The 12,916-nt window shown below is 46.9% G+C and overlaps 1 protein-coding gene across 7 annotated transcripts in view; it reads right to left on the minus strand.

The window, feature by feature from the left end:
* HIPK2 (homeodomain interacting protein kinase 2) overlaps nucleotides 1-12,916 on the minus strand; it is a 201,255-nt gene that overhangs the window by 21,741 nt on the left and 166,598 nt on the right. For 4 of the 7 annotated variants that reach the window (XM_039483527.1, XM_039483490.1, XM_039483518.1 and 1 more), the window contains exons 12-13: nucleotides 8,526-8,807; nucleotides 6,964-7,026 (exon numbers count right to left, since the gene is read on the minus strand). In XM_039483527.1, coding sequence (XP_039339461.1) covers nucleotides 6,964-7,026; nucleotides 8,526-8,807 — 345 coding nt within the window. The remainder of the gene's footprint in view (nucleotides 1-6,963; nucleotides 7,027-8,525; nucleotides 8,808-12,916) is intronic. The other 3 variants (XM_039483535.1, XM_039483508.1, XM_039483498.1) reach the window with 1 other exon arrangement.

Genomic DNA, 12,916 nt, shown 5'->3' on the forward strand with positions numbered 1-12,916 from the left:
GGGCTGGCTGGCTTCGGGCAGAGGGGTGCGGCAGGGTTGGCTGGAGACAGGGGAGGGTGTGTGGCAGGGGCTGGCTGCGGGCAGGGCAGGAGGTGTAGCAGGGGTGGCTGTGGGCAAGGCAGGGAGTGCGGGAGGGGCTGGCTGCGGACAGGGCAGGGGGTGCAGGAGGGGCTGGCTGCGGGCAGAAGGTGCAGGGTACTCATGAGGAGAGCTTATCAGAGCAGCCCGAGCAGCAGGACGCAGCCCAAGCCCAGCAGAGCAGCCGGGGACCCACCAGGCAGCAGTGGGAGCCCCAGGGCCAGGGGTTGGGAGAGCAGCAGCAGCAGCAACGGGGCCTATGCCCAGGGCCAGGCGGCGGCCCACATGCCTCCCGCAGTGCAGCGCCCCCGGCGGCCGGAGGAGGAATTACACACTTCCCGGCCAGAGCCCATCAAAGCTGCAGCGCCCCCTCCCCGCAGGGAAGCGGGTTAACAAGTGGTTCTAAAACTGCTTCAAAATTTAACAACCGGTTTACACGAACCGGCTCTAGCTCACCACTGATTGGGCCCTAAGTCTTTTAGGACTGACAGTTTTTCATGACCAGGATCTTCTTTTCCTAATTGAAAATATCAAGTCCTAGAAGATGCGAAGGTAACACATTGGTCAGTATGTGTCAGGGCCTGTTACAGCTCTCAGCTTGAGTCTGCCTGCTTAGCTCAAACTGTGGTGACTCATGCTTCCAGCTGCGGAGGCTCCCTGGTTCAAGCCCTAGGGCTGACAAAAATGGCAGCCATTTCACAAACAGACCTTTTGGTTCACAGGCATTTACACCATACCATCTTACCACTCTAGAAACCACATCATAGTGCATTCTGACATGGCCCAAAGCACAGAACAGGGCTAAGCCTATAACACTCTCTTCTATGGCTCTCAAGGCCCAATAACTTGCAGCTTTCTGAATTGTTGCCACTTCAGAATGAACCACAATAAACCCTATGCAAAGAAAGTTTACCCACATAAACCCACAAAAACTAAGGAAATCCCATGTGAAGGCTGAAATCCCCTAACACTGAAACATGACTTGCCGCTTATTTCAGTGCTGGGACTTTACGTATCTTTGCCATTCCACCTCCTCACCTGACCTCTGACATGTCCTGCTATTCTCATTTCACTTCTCTTTGTGCATCACGCAGAACTGTACAGTCAGTGCTTGTGAAAATGAGAAATATTCATTAGAAACGATATTGAGCGCACTGGATCTGTTTTCACTTGTCTGAGACCCAACCCGGAACTTGAACTTGATACAGAATGAGCTGTATGTGTGTTCATCACTGCCCTCTACTGGAGGAAGTCAGACATGCTAAAGCATTTAGCAGTGTGTATCGGTTCTGCTACTGCAGGCCTGGTGGGAGAGCTTCTGCTGTCTGTTATTCTAAGCACTAGCTGCCTGGGGTGGTTTATTTGTTTACTTGTTTTAGAGAAAGGATGGGAATTCTAACTTTGTTCTCTGATGATTGTGATTACTCAATGTGATGGCTATGTAGAACATTAATAATAATGCCATTATATATTAAATACCAAGGGTGAAATCGTATCCCCATTAAAGTCAACACGAGTTTTGCCCTTGACTTTAATGGGGACATGATTTCATCCCAAGTACTTATGTGTATATAAATTAGACAGTACTTTTTTTGCTTTATTCCAGGATCGGCAACATCCCTTGGCCCGTGCCGCTTCCCGCATTCCCCATTGAGTGGGAGCGGCGAACCTGTGGACATGGCAAGTAAACAAACCGTCCTGGCCCGCCAGCGGATTTCCCTGATGGGCCGCGTGCCAGAGGTTGCCGATCCCTGCTTTATACACTATGCTCTATGCTTCCTGCGTGTTTGTAAACAACACAATGGGCCCTGATCCTGACTGGGCTCTTTGAACATTACTGCACTGCAAGCATACACATATACACACACAAAGAAACAACGCTCTAGATCCTCGGTTACACTGAAATTATGCCACCCAAGGACTCCCCGTGTAAGAAGAAAACCCAGCTGCCCTTCTAAGGAAATGCTCTTTGCCTTTGCAGTGTGAGGAGCAAGAATCTGGCCCAATATATGTAATATAGTAAGTGTGAATAACAAATTAATCTGCTCACAATCAGTTGTAGAAATGATACGTCTCATATAGTTTTTCTTTTTTAAGCTACAGGTGAATTTTGTGATAGTGAAGCGTGCCAATGCCTGACAGGTCTATAGGGCACAGTTACACTCTGCCTGCCTAGCCTAGCAGGATAGTGGCTCCTGTATGGAGCCTTTAGTCTGAAGGTTAGAAACGGGAAATGGAGAGGGGTGATCCTTAAGGCAGTGGTGTCCAAACTTTTAAGTAAGGCAACCCACCAGCTGCATTTTCTCTTTTTTGGGATCCACTCAGAGTCCAAATTCATGAGGGAGGGCCCAAAATCACAGCCCAGTGTCTTCTCCTTGTCTTTTGCCTCCTCCTCACCCACTGAGGGGGCACCAACCACCCAGAGCAGCTCCTCCGTCCTTGCACCACAACCCTAATCCCAGCCCACTTTTAAGGAGAGGCCCCAAGGGAAGAGGGGTTGGAGAGTGCGCCTGCCCCTCACTCTGCAACGGGGGCTCCTGTCTCATGGGGCTGGGACCCGCTCCAGATGTTGGGACCTGGCGCACAGAATTGTTTGGCCATGGAGGGGCAGCTGGGTCAAACCTGAGTGGCTCTGCAATTCTGTGCACCAGGTCATATCACCTGGAACGGGAAGCCAGGCACAGCCCCACGGGACAGGAGCCTCTGTTTTAGGGCAGGCTCAACTCTCCAACCCACCTCCCCTCCACACCGGGCCCACAACCCATCTAAAACCTTCCCACAACCCACTGGTGGGTTAAAACCCACCTTGGGACACACTGCTTTAGGGCACCAACAGAGCTATGGATGACAACTGGGAGGTGAAAGGATCTCATGCTTTCTTGTGGGTACAACCGCTGCTTCTTTTCTCTTTTAAAAGTACCCTCCTAAGCCAAGGAATCATCAGTTTTTTCTTTTTAGAAAATTGTTGTGGGGGTTGTTGTTTTTGTTGTTATAAAGTCACGAAGGGCACCTCCTCACTGCCCTCCTTTCAATCACTGCTCCCTGCCATGCTCTGCTATGCTAGAGTTAGCAGCATGTGAAATTATACCTCCTGCTGCTATTACCGCTGGCCCAGTCCTGTATGTCATTCATTCACGAGCAGCACACGCATTCTCTCACTCGCTTATATCCATAATTTATTCATCCCAAGATGCACTTGTGCTTCTGTTCTATATTTAAGCTGTTTCATTTTTCCCCTGTTAACTTCAGAAGTATTTAATCAGCTGAGTATGTACACCTAAAAAAAGAACCTACAAAATGCAAAGTTATGGAAGGGCTACATAGCTCAAGCGATTATGAACGAGGAATGCTAGCAATCAATCTGGCTGGCTGGCTCCCATTGCCATAGTATTGGAGGACTTTAGTACAGAAACGTACAAAAATGCCAAGTCTCTCAATTTATAAGAAATCTGTAAAATCTAAATTTTGTTTTGAACTTCCTCACGCCTCCAGGGAAACCAGTGGGACCTAAACTTCTCTCTCCAGAGAAATAACTCACAGAACTGTTGTTCTTCAGCATAGCAGAAACCATCTTTTTTTGACCGAAGGATGCTGAGCTCAGGGGAGTTTCTTTGGAAAAGACAGTGAACTAAGAATGCCGTCTAAAGATCTCTTGGTGGTAAAGTCATCGTACAAGCGTTACTCTTCTCCCCTTTGCAATTTATGGCAAGGACGATAATACCAGTCTCCAGCAGGTGGCACTCTTTTGTAATACTACATTGGAAACCACATGCTTCCAAAGACCCATAGGACTTCCCATGGAAACTTTATAGCTCCCTGCTGCTTCTGAGAACAGGGGACTCGCAATTTTTAAAAATATCTGTTGATTTTAAAATAGTTATACAAAGCTATACATATCAACAATGTAAAATACACAGAAGAATTAAACGAAGTCCTGGACTGCCTGTTACACCACCTTGGCGACTTCTCAAAACTTACACTTGCACACCTGTATTTTCCATTAGATAGGACAGAAATTCTTCCCATAGCATGTGGAATTCTCCTTATTCTTATAGATAAAGGGTCTGACCCTCCTTTATTAGAAAGCCACTTTGTACTGCCCTGGCATTGCAGAAGCGCCTTAATGTAGGAGTAAACTCTCACTTTAAGGCTTATTCTTCCAGAGCGCTGTAAAGGGACTTTAGCATAACTGAGAATCAGGCCCAATATATGCAAGTGGGACAATTTTGTCCATGTCAATATTACCGGTCTTTTAAAACTGGAAGTGGGACATAAGAATATATTTATCTGCTAAGAATCAATCTCTTTGCATAACCATGGCCAACTGCAAATGTATTTATTTATTTATTTATTTGGGGGAAGACGACTTTCTAGTCCCAGGGACTCAAGGAAAATCATGTAATAAATTTAGGGCTTAATCCACTGTCTTCCCTGATTTTGGAAAGACTCCACTGACATCAATGAGCTTTGGGACAGACTGTTAGTTCTGACTCAATTAGCAAATTATGATTCCATACTAATTCTGTAACATTTGACCAAAAGTGTCTAATATTAGGACATAGATAAATAATATGTGCCAAGTTACTCCAATGGCTTTCACGCTACCAGCACTCATGGTTGCTGAACAGGCTAAAATTTCCACAAATACGTACGAGTCCAGTAAAGCCTTTGCATGATTTCCAAATGTTACAATTTTATTTTAAGTATCAGAGGGGTAGCTGTGTTAGTCTGAATCTGTAAAAAGCGACAGAGTCCTGTGGTACCTTATAGACTAACAGACGTATTGGAGCATGAGCTTTCGTGGGTGAATACCCACTTCGTCGGATGCATGTAGTGGAAATTTCCAGAGGCAGGTATAAATATGCAGGCAAGAATCAGTCTAGAGATAACTAAGTTAGTTCAATCAGGGACGATGAGGCCCTCTTCTAGCAGTTGAGGTGTGAACACAAAGGGAGGATAAACTGCTTTTGTAGTTGACTAGCCATTCACAGTCTTTGTTTAATCCTGAGCTGATGGTGTCAGATTTGACACCATCAGCTGTGGCCAACTACAAAAGCATTTTCTCCTCCCTTGGTGTTCACACCTCAACTGCTAAAAGAGGGCCTCATCCTCTCTGATTGAACTAACTAGTTATCTCTAGACTGAGTCTTGCCTGCATATTTATACCTGCCTCTGGAAATTTCCACTACATGCATCCGACGAAGTGGGTATTCACCCACAAAAGCTTATGCTCCAAAACGTCTGTTAATTTTATTTTAGGCTCGTTTGCAGCCCCTGTTGTACAGTCCTGTATAGTTGGCCATTCTCTCCCATCAAACACATATCCTTAATCTGAATTTCCATCTTTCTTTGACAGGCACAAGAAGGATGATGAGGAGAAACTTAGCTAAAGGTAGCAAACTTCAGATAGGACACTACAGATTAGATCCTCAGCTGGTGCAGCTCCCTTGACTCAAATAAAACTACTGTTTTACACCAGCTGAGGATCTGGCCCTAGATTTGGCCATGTCAAAGGGTCCCAAGCAACTTGACTTCAATTTCTCTGATGCTTTCAGCAAAGATAACTCCCTCATCCTGGACTCTCTTCTCCCTCTGCTTCTGAGACTCTGGCCTTTCCCTGCTCCTCCAGTCATTCTGCTCCGAGCAGAGCTGGTGAATTTTTTTACATGAATAGTTTTTTCAACAAAAAATGCAGATTCAGGCTGAATCAGAAGCATCCATACATTTTGTTTCAGCATTTCCAAAATAAAATGTTTTGATTTTTCATTTGAGAAAGACATTTTGTTTCAGAAATTTCCTTAATTTAATTTAAAAAGATTAAAAAAAATATTTAAAATCCTAAAACCAAAATGAAACAAAAAATAAACTTGGGGTTGAACAAAATGTTTAGTCTGATCTGAAATGTTCTTTTTCCAATTTTTCATTTAATAGAGAAAAACAAACAAAAAATGTTGCAGTCCAATCCAAAACTTTTTTTGGGGGGGAGGTTTCCAATGGCCAAACAGAAAAATTGATTATTTACCTAGCTCTAGTTTGGAGCTTCTCCTCTACCTGTTCTCTGGTCAATGCCCTTCAGGCCTCTGTCCTCAGCCCACTCCTATCTTCATTTTACAAGTTATCCCTTGGAAACTTCATACACTCTTCCATGCTGACATATCCTAACACTGCCTCTCCTCCCCCGACCTCTGATTTCTTCATCCAGCCTCTCCTCTGTCTCCCTCACACGTTAGCATGGATACTGTGCTTCCAGTTCGAAATGTAACATGATGAAAACTCAATCCCTGTTTTTTCTCCTGAGCTCCCCATTTTCCATCCTTGATGATCCCACCATCCTCCCGTTCACCAAGCCTCACAATGTTAGTTTTCAACTTTTCTCTTTCCTTGTCCCCACAATACTAGCTGTTGCAAACACCCTTCCCCCACCCCCCAAAAAAACCCCAAAACCCCAAAAAACTGGCACCATCTCTAAAATCCATCCTTTCCTTTCCACTCCTTGTCCACGCCTTGGTCATCTCTCACTTTGACTACTGCAACCACCTCTCCCCCTCATCCTCCAGCTTCCAGCTTGTTCCCTTCCAATCCAGATAATCTTTCTGCTCTGCCATTCTAATAATCCTGGAAGACTGTAGCATTCTTCTAGGTAGATGCTGGGGACTGGACTAAGTGAGGGGTTCTCTCAGATTTTTCATTTTGTGGATCGCTGTCCTCTTAAACATCCTTTCACGGGCTTTTTGTTCTAAACTTCTAGGCCCTGCAGAAATCCACACCTCTTTACCTCTCTGATCTCCTCTCTTCCCCCAGCCAGGCCTCTCAGCTTCCCTTTGTATTCCTCTCCCATTCTCATCTTTATACTTTCCCCCATGATATCACAAATAGTTGGAATACCTTTCTCTTACTGCACCTGGCTTCCACCCTCTCTTCCAAATCCTTTCTTGAAATACACTTTTTCTGTGAAACCAACCAACCAAAGAAGTGTTATAATAATTATTTACAACAAAAAAACTGTAAAATATCCCGCGCTGCTTTATGATCTCTCCATCTTTCCGGTCATCTGGTACATGACAGGCCTGATTTTGAGAGGTGCTGAGCTTCTACCAATCCAACTGAAATCATAGGAGTGCTCAGCAGCTCTGAAAATAAAGCCCTGTGGTTCCTAGTTTCTCTCTACAAAGTTGTAAGCTCATTGAGGCAGGCACCATCTCGTCTGTTCTGTACACATTTTCAGTGCACCACTAATAATCATCACAGCACTGAGATTCAGAGATATAGATATCTCAGATGATTGAAGGCCAATCTACTGTGGAGCAGGTTCTAAATAAAGATGCTTTAATTTTATCTTTTATTATCGAAGGGACAGGGTTAGAAAATTCCCAGCTGAGTTAGTAGTGCAAAGATTCTGTAATTCTTCAGCTATTTGCAAGGCTGCTTCTCTGCAGCTCCTAAAACAGACTGACATTTTGTGACTGGTGTAGGATGGGGAAACCTGGAGTGCTCAGGCTTTGACTGTGCGCATGTGAGGAAAGGTGCTGAAATGAGAGCCTTGGAGAAAGAAGTCCTCGCTTTATTCATGGTCCAAGAACAGCAAAGGCAGCTTCCCTGTACAACTGTATCTACTGTGACTGGGTGGATCAATTCTATGAGAAGAGGGACGTTCAGTCTTCATGGTCCACTTGTTTTTTGCCTCCCTGCTGAGGCAACCAATGGGGTGCCAATTAGTTCCAAAAGTGGTGATTTTTTTGTGATATGACCACCAATGAGAATTGGACAGATACTCCTCACAATTTATTTCACCTAATGAGGTATTCATGACACACAATCATTAGAGTTTTTCAAGAATAAGTTAGGAGAAGCACTGTATATGGACATAATAGTGTGGTAGCCTTCTTCACAGCGGCTGAGGATTGGACTAGATAAGATATTCTCCAACCTTTTCATTCTATGGATCACCTAGAAAGAGAGATCTGATCTTGAACTATCAGCTCTCCCAACCCCAATTCCTCACTGCTTTGTTCTGTGTAGCTATCTTAGGTATTTATATAGCCCCTATTACCTTAATATCTCAGCACCTCACAATCTTTAATATATTTCGTCTCACAACATCCCTGTGAGGTGAGGAAATATTATATCCATTTTATAGATGGAGTAACTGAGGCACAAAGGGATCAAGTCAATTGCCCATGGTCACACAGGAAGTCTGTGGCAGAGCAGGGAACTGAATCCAGCTCTCCTGAGCCCCAGGTTAGCACTCTCATCACTGAACCATGCCAACTTTCTTTAGAGCAACTGCCAGGAATTGCTTTCCATGCCACTGTTGGCCCATACAGCATAGATTGTGTACCAATGGACTAGATTGTCTAGGTGGTCTTTGAGTTCCAACCCTATTTCCTAAGACTCTATGGAGTTTCCCGCACCCCAACCCCCCAATGGAGTACAGAATCACTGCTCACCTGGTGGGTGCATGTTTCTGTTCTTCTTCTTCATCTGTGTCACTGCTGATAGTGATGACACTGACTGCAGGGCTGGGTGTGTCGGGAATGACTATCGTCTGCCGCTGCCGCTCCCGCGTGGTGCTGGAAGCCATGTCTCCCCACCCACATGTGACAGAAGTGCTGCAGGCAGGGCTGTTGTGCACCATGGCACAGCGAGGGGGGGTATTCTCCTTCACGCGTTTCGATCGCTGAGGGGAACTGATGGCCTGAGAGGATGAAACCTCATATGTAGACACGTTTCTGAAAATGACAAAAACAATCAGTTGGTTAAAGCTCGGATTGCTCAGATATTACTGGCTTTTGAGTCCTGGCGTCAACCTCTCTCGCATTCTTTGTTGGTGAGGGCTGGGCACATTACAAAACGGGTGTATTTGCTTCTTCAAGGGAGGGAGGAAGGGAGTGCCTCACATCCCTCATCACTAGAGCTGGCTGGAAAATGTTTGGGTTTCTTTCCTGTGGAAAATTTAGATTTTTTTGGCAAAAAATAAAAAAAAATAAAAATCGGTCTGAAAACCAAAATAGTTCAATTTGGAAATGCTGCCTCATGGGAATGCCTGGCCGTGGTGCATCCTGGAAGATGTAGTCCAGCCAAGCAGCCCACCATATTGAAGAGAATGGGAGTATGAGGCACCACAACTCCCATGAGGCACTACTGCTGCATTTCCAAATCAAAATATTTGGTTTTCCTCCCAAAATATTTCAGTTTTTTAACACCTCCCCCTCCAAAAAAAATTGAAGTTTTCCATGGAAAGCAGACATTTTTCATTAAAAAAAAACAAAACAAAAAACAACCTGTTTAGTCGAAAATCCAGTTTCCTGTCACCCCCCTCTCCACACACACAAAAAAGTTTTGACAGAAAAATTTTGCCCAGCTTTCCTTATCTCAACAGCATTGCGGAGCAGCACTGAGATGTTCTAGAGGGGGAGAGACTCAGTTTCATTTGGCTCTGATGTGAAGTGGCAAAGGCAGTGGGTGCAGGGTGGAAGAAGTAAACAGGTTTTTCTTCACTAGAGGGGAAAAATTCTCAACTCCCTCCTTTCTATCTTCCTAGTTCAATCCCCGCCACTAAAAGTAAATAAGGAAAATGAGGGTTTATTTGCATCAGGACCCTAAACACAGTGCCTGCCCATCAGAGGGTGGAGGCAACAAAAAGCCCTGACTGAAGAAGGATTCTCTAGTATCCACGTCATTATTCTTTAAAGCCTTTTTTCCCTCCCCTCTAGCAGAACATTTTCAGAGTCAAAGGAAAAAAGACAGTTACCTTTTCCATAACTGGTGTTCTTCGAGATGTGTTGTTCACGTCCATTCCATATTAGGTGTGTGTGATCACCACATGCACTGGTGCCAGAAGTTTTTCCATTAGCCGTATCCTTAGGGGACCGGCTCTGGCACCCTCTGTAATGGCATCCGCATGGTGCGGTATAAGGGGCACTGCCAGTTCCCTCCACTTCAGTTCCTTCTTGCCGGAAACTCTGACAGTGGGGAAGGAGGGCGGGTCATGAAATGGACATGAGCAACACATCTTGAAGAACACAGATATGGAAAAGGTAACTGTCTTTTCTTCTTTGAGTGCTTGCTCATGTCCACTCTGTATTAGGTGACTCCAAAGCAGTAACCCTGGAGATGGGTAGGAGTTCACGGACGTGTCGATTGGAACCCAGCTCTGCCAAACCCAAAGTCGTCCCTGGCCTGCTGAGTGATGGCATAATGAGCAGTAAACGTATGAACAAAGGCCCACATTGCGGTTCTACAGATGTCCTGGATAGGGATGTGCACCAGGAAAGCCGCCGAAGACGCCTGCACTCTCGTTGAGTGGGCTCTGACAATTGGCGGCAGTGGAACCCCCGCCAGGTTGTAACAGGTCCTTATGCATGAGGTTATCCAACTGGAAATCCTCTGTGAGGATACCGGGTGACCCTTCATCCTATCCACTGTAGCGATGAAGAGTTGAGTCGATTTTCAGAAAGGCTTGGTATGTTCTAAGTAGAAAGCCAAGGCCCTTTGGATGTCCAGGGCGTGAAGATGCCTCTCCTCACTGGTCTTGTGTGGTTTGGGACAGAACACTGGGAGGAAGATGTCTTGGTTCATAAGGAAGGTGGAGACCACCTTTGGCAGGAAGGCCGAGTGGGGCCACAACTGAATCTTATCTTTGTAGAAGTCTGTGTATGGAGGTTCTGAGGTCACGGCTTTAATTTCAGAGACTTGTCTTGCCAATGTCACCGCAACCAGGAATGCGACCTTCCATGACAGGTGGGAAAGGGAGCAGGAACCCAGCGGCTCAAAGGGTGGGTCGGTGAGCCTAGAGAGTACCAAGTTAAAATGCCACTGCAGGACAGGAGTCCATACCTGCAGGAAGAGTCTCTCGAGCCCTCTCAACAATCTGACCATCATATCATGGGAAAACACTGTCTGTCTTTGGATCGGTGGGTGAAAAGCAGAGATGGCTGCTAGATGCACTCTAATGGAAGAGTGTGCCATACCCTGGTTCCTCAAATGGAGCAGATAGTCCAGGACGGCCTGTATGGAAGAACGCGAGGGAGAGATGCCATGCTCAAGACGCCCAGCGGGAAAACCTTGTCCACTTGGCCAGATAAGTCAGTCTAGTTGAGGGCTTCCTACTCCCCAGGAGGACCTGTTGGACTTCTTCCGAACAGGTCCGCTCCTCCAGGTTCAAGCACGCAGCATCCACACCGAGAGGTGGAGGGACATGAGGTTGGGGTGTAAGAGCCGGCTGTGATCCTGTGACAGCAGGTCCGGGCGGTTGGGCAGGGGCCAGGGAGGGGCCGCTGACAAGCTCATGAGCATGCCAAACCAATGTTGGTGAGGCCACGCCGGGGCGACCACGACAACCTGTGTTTTGTCTCTCTTGATCTTTGCCAGGACCCTGCTAATGAGTGGAATCGGCGGGAACGCGTACATCAGGCCCCCCGACTATGACAGGAGGAAGGCATCGGAGAGGGAGCCTTTGCTCAGACCTTGCTGAGAGCAAAATTGGTGGCATTTCCTGTTCTGTCTGGTGGCAAACAGATCCACTTGGGGAGTTCCCACCTTTGGAAGATCATGCAGGCTACCTCTGGATGGAGCAACCACTCGTGGTGAGAGAAGAAGTCCCTGCTGAGCTGATCTGCCAGTGTATTCTTGACGCCGGGAAGGTGACAAGCTTCCAGGTGGATTTCGTGGCTGATGCAGAAGTCCCATACACGGAGTGCCTCTTGACAGAGAGCTGACGAGCACGCTCCCCTTTGCCTGTTGATTGAGAACATCGGGGCTGTGTTGTCCATCAGGACTCGTACCACCTTGCCCGACAGGTGGGGCAGGAAAATTCCGCATGCCAGCTTGACTGCTTGGAGCTCTTTGACGTTATGTGCAACTGTGCCTCCTCTAGAGGCCACATCCACTGTGTCTGGAGGTTGCCGAGATGCGCATCCCAGCCAAGGTCTAGGCATCTGACACCAACTCAATGGAGTGAGGGGGGTTGTCGAACGGAACCCCTTCCAAGACTGTTCTGCGATAGGTCCACCATTGCAGCGAAGTAAGTTTCGCCTGGAGAATGGTAATGATCTTTCCCTCTGGCCTGGGAATAGACCACTCCCAGCCATTGTTGCAGGGGCCCCTTCCGATGCCTGGCATGGCAGACCATGTAGGTGAATGCTGCCATGTGACCCAGGAGGTGCAGGCAGACCCTGGCTGTAATCAGAAGGAATGTGGAGACTTCTGCGATGAGGTTCATCAACGTGTGGAATCTTTCCAGCAGCAGGAACACTCTGGTGTAGGTCGAGTCGAGAACCGCTCCGATGAACTCTTCCTCTGCACTAGCACTAACGTCGAGATTTTGTCATGTACCAGTAGGCCCAGAAAGCGGCAAATGGCCTGAAGCACCACGACATCCTGTTGGACTTGAGACCTGGAACTGCCCTTGGCGAGCCAGTTGTCGAGGTATGGATAGATCTTAATACCCCGGTGCCTGAGGTAAGCTGCTACCACCGACATGAACTTGTTAAACAATCACGATGCTGTCGCCAGGCTGAATGGGAGAACCGCAAACTGGTAGTGGTGGGGTCCCACTATAAACTGGAGGAAGTGTTTGTGCCCTTGAAAGAGCGCTATGTGGAAGTATGCGTCCTTCAAGTTGAGGGTGGCATACTAGTCTCCCTGATCCAGGGAGGGGATAATAGAAGCCAGGAAACCCATTTTATAGGATTTCAAAGTTCGCAAGAACAGAGAAGGAATCAATGCTAGCCAAAGCAGCAGACGTTCCAGCACCATCACTGGCAGCAAGAAGGAACTTAGGGAGGGGGAAGCTGGCGGCGCCCCTTATACCATGCCATGCGGGCACCATTCCAGAGGG

Source organism: Mauremys reevesii, linkage group 1 (assembly GCF_016161935.1).
Source record: "Mauremys reevesii isolate NIE-2019 linkage group 1, ASM1616193v1, whole genome shotgun sequence".
NCBI classification, from domain to species: domain Eukaryota; kingdom Metazoa; phylum Chordata; order Testudines; family Geoemydidae; genus Mauremys; species Mauremys reevesii.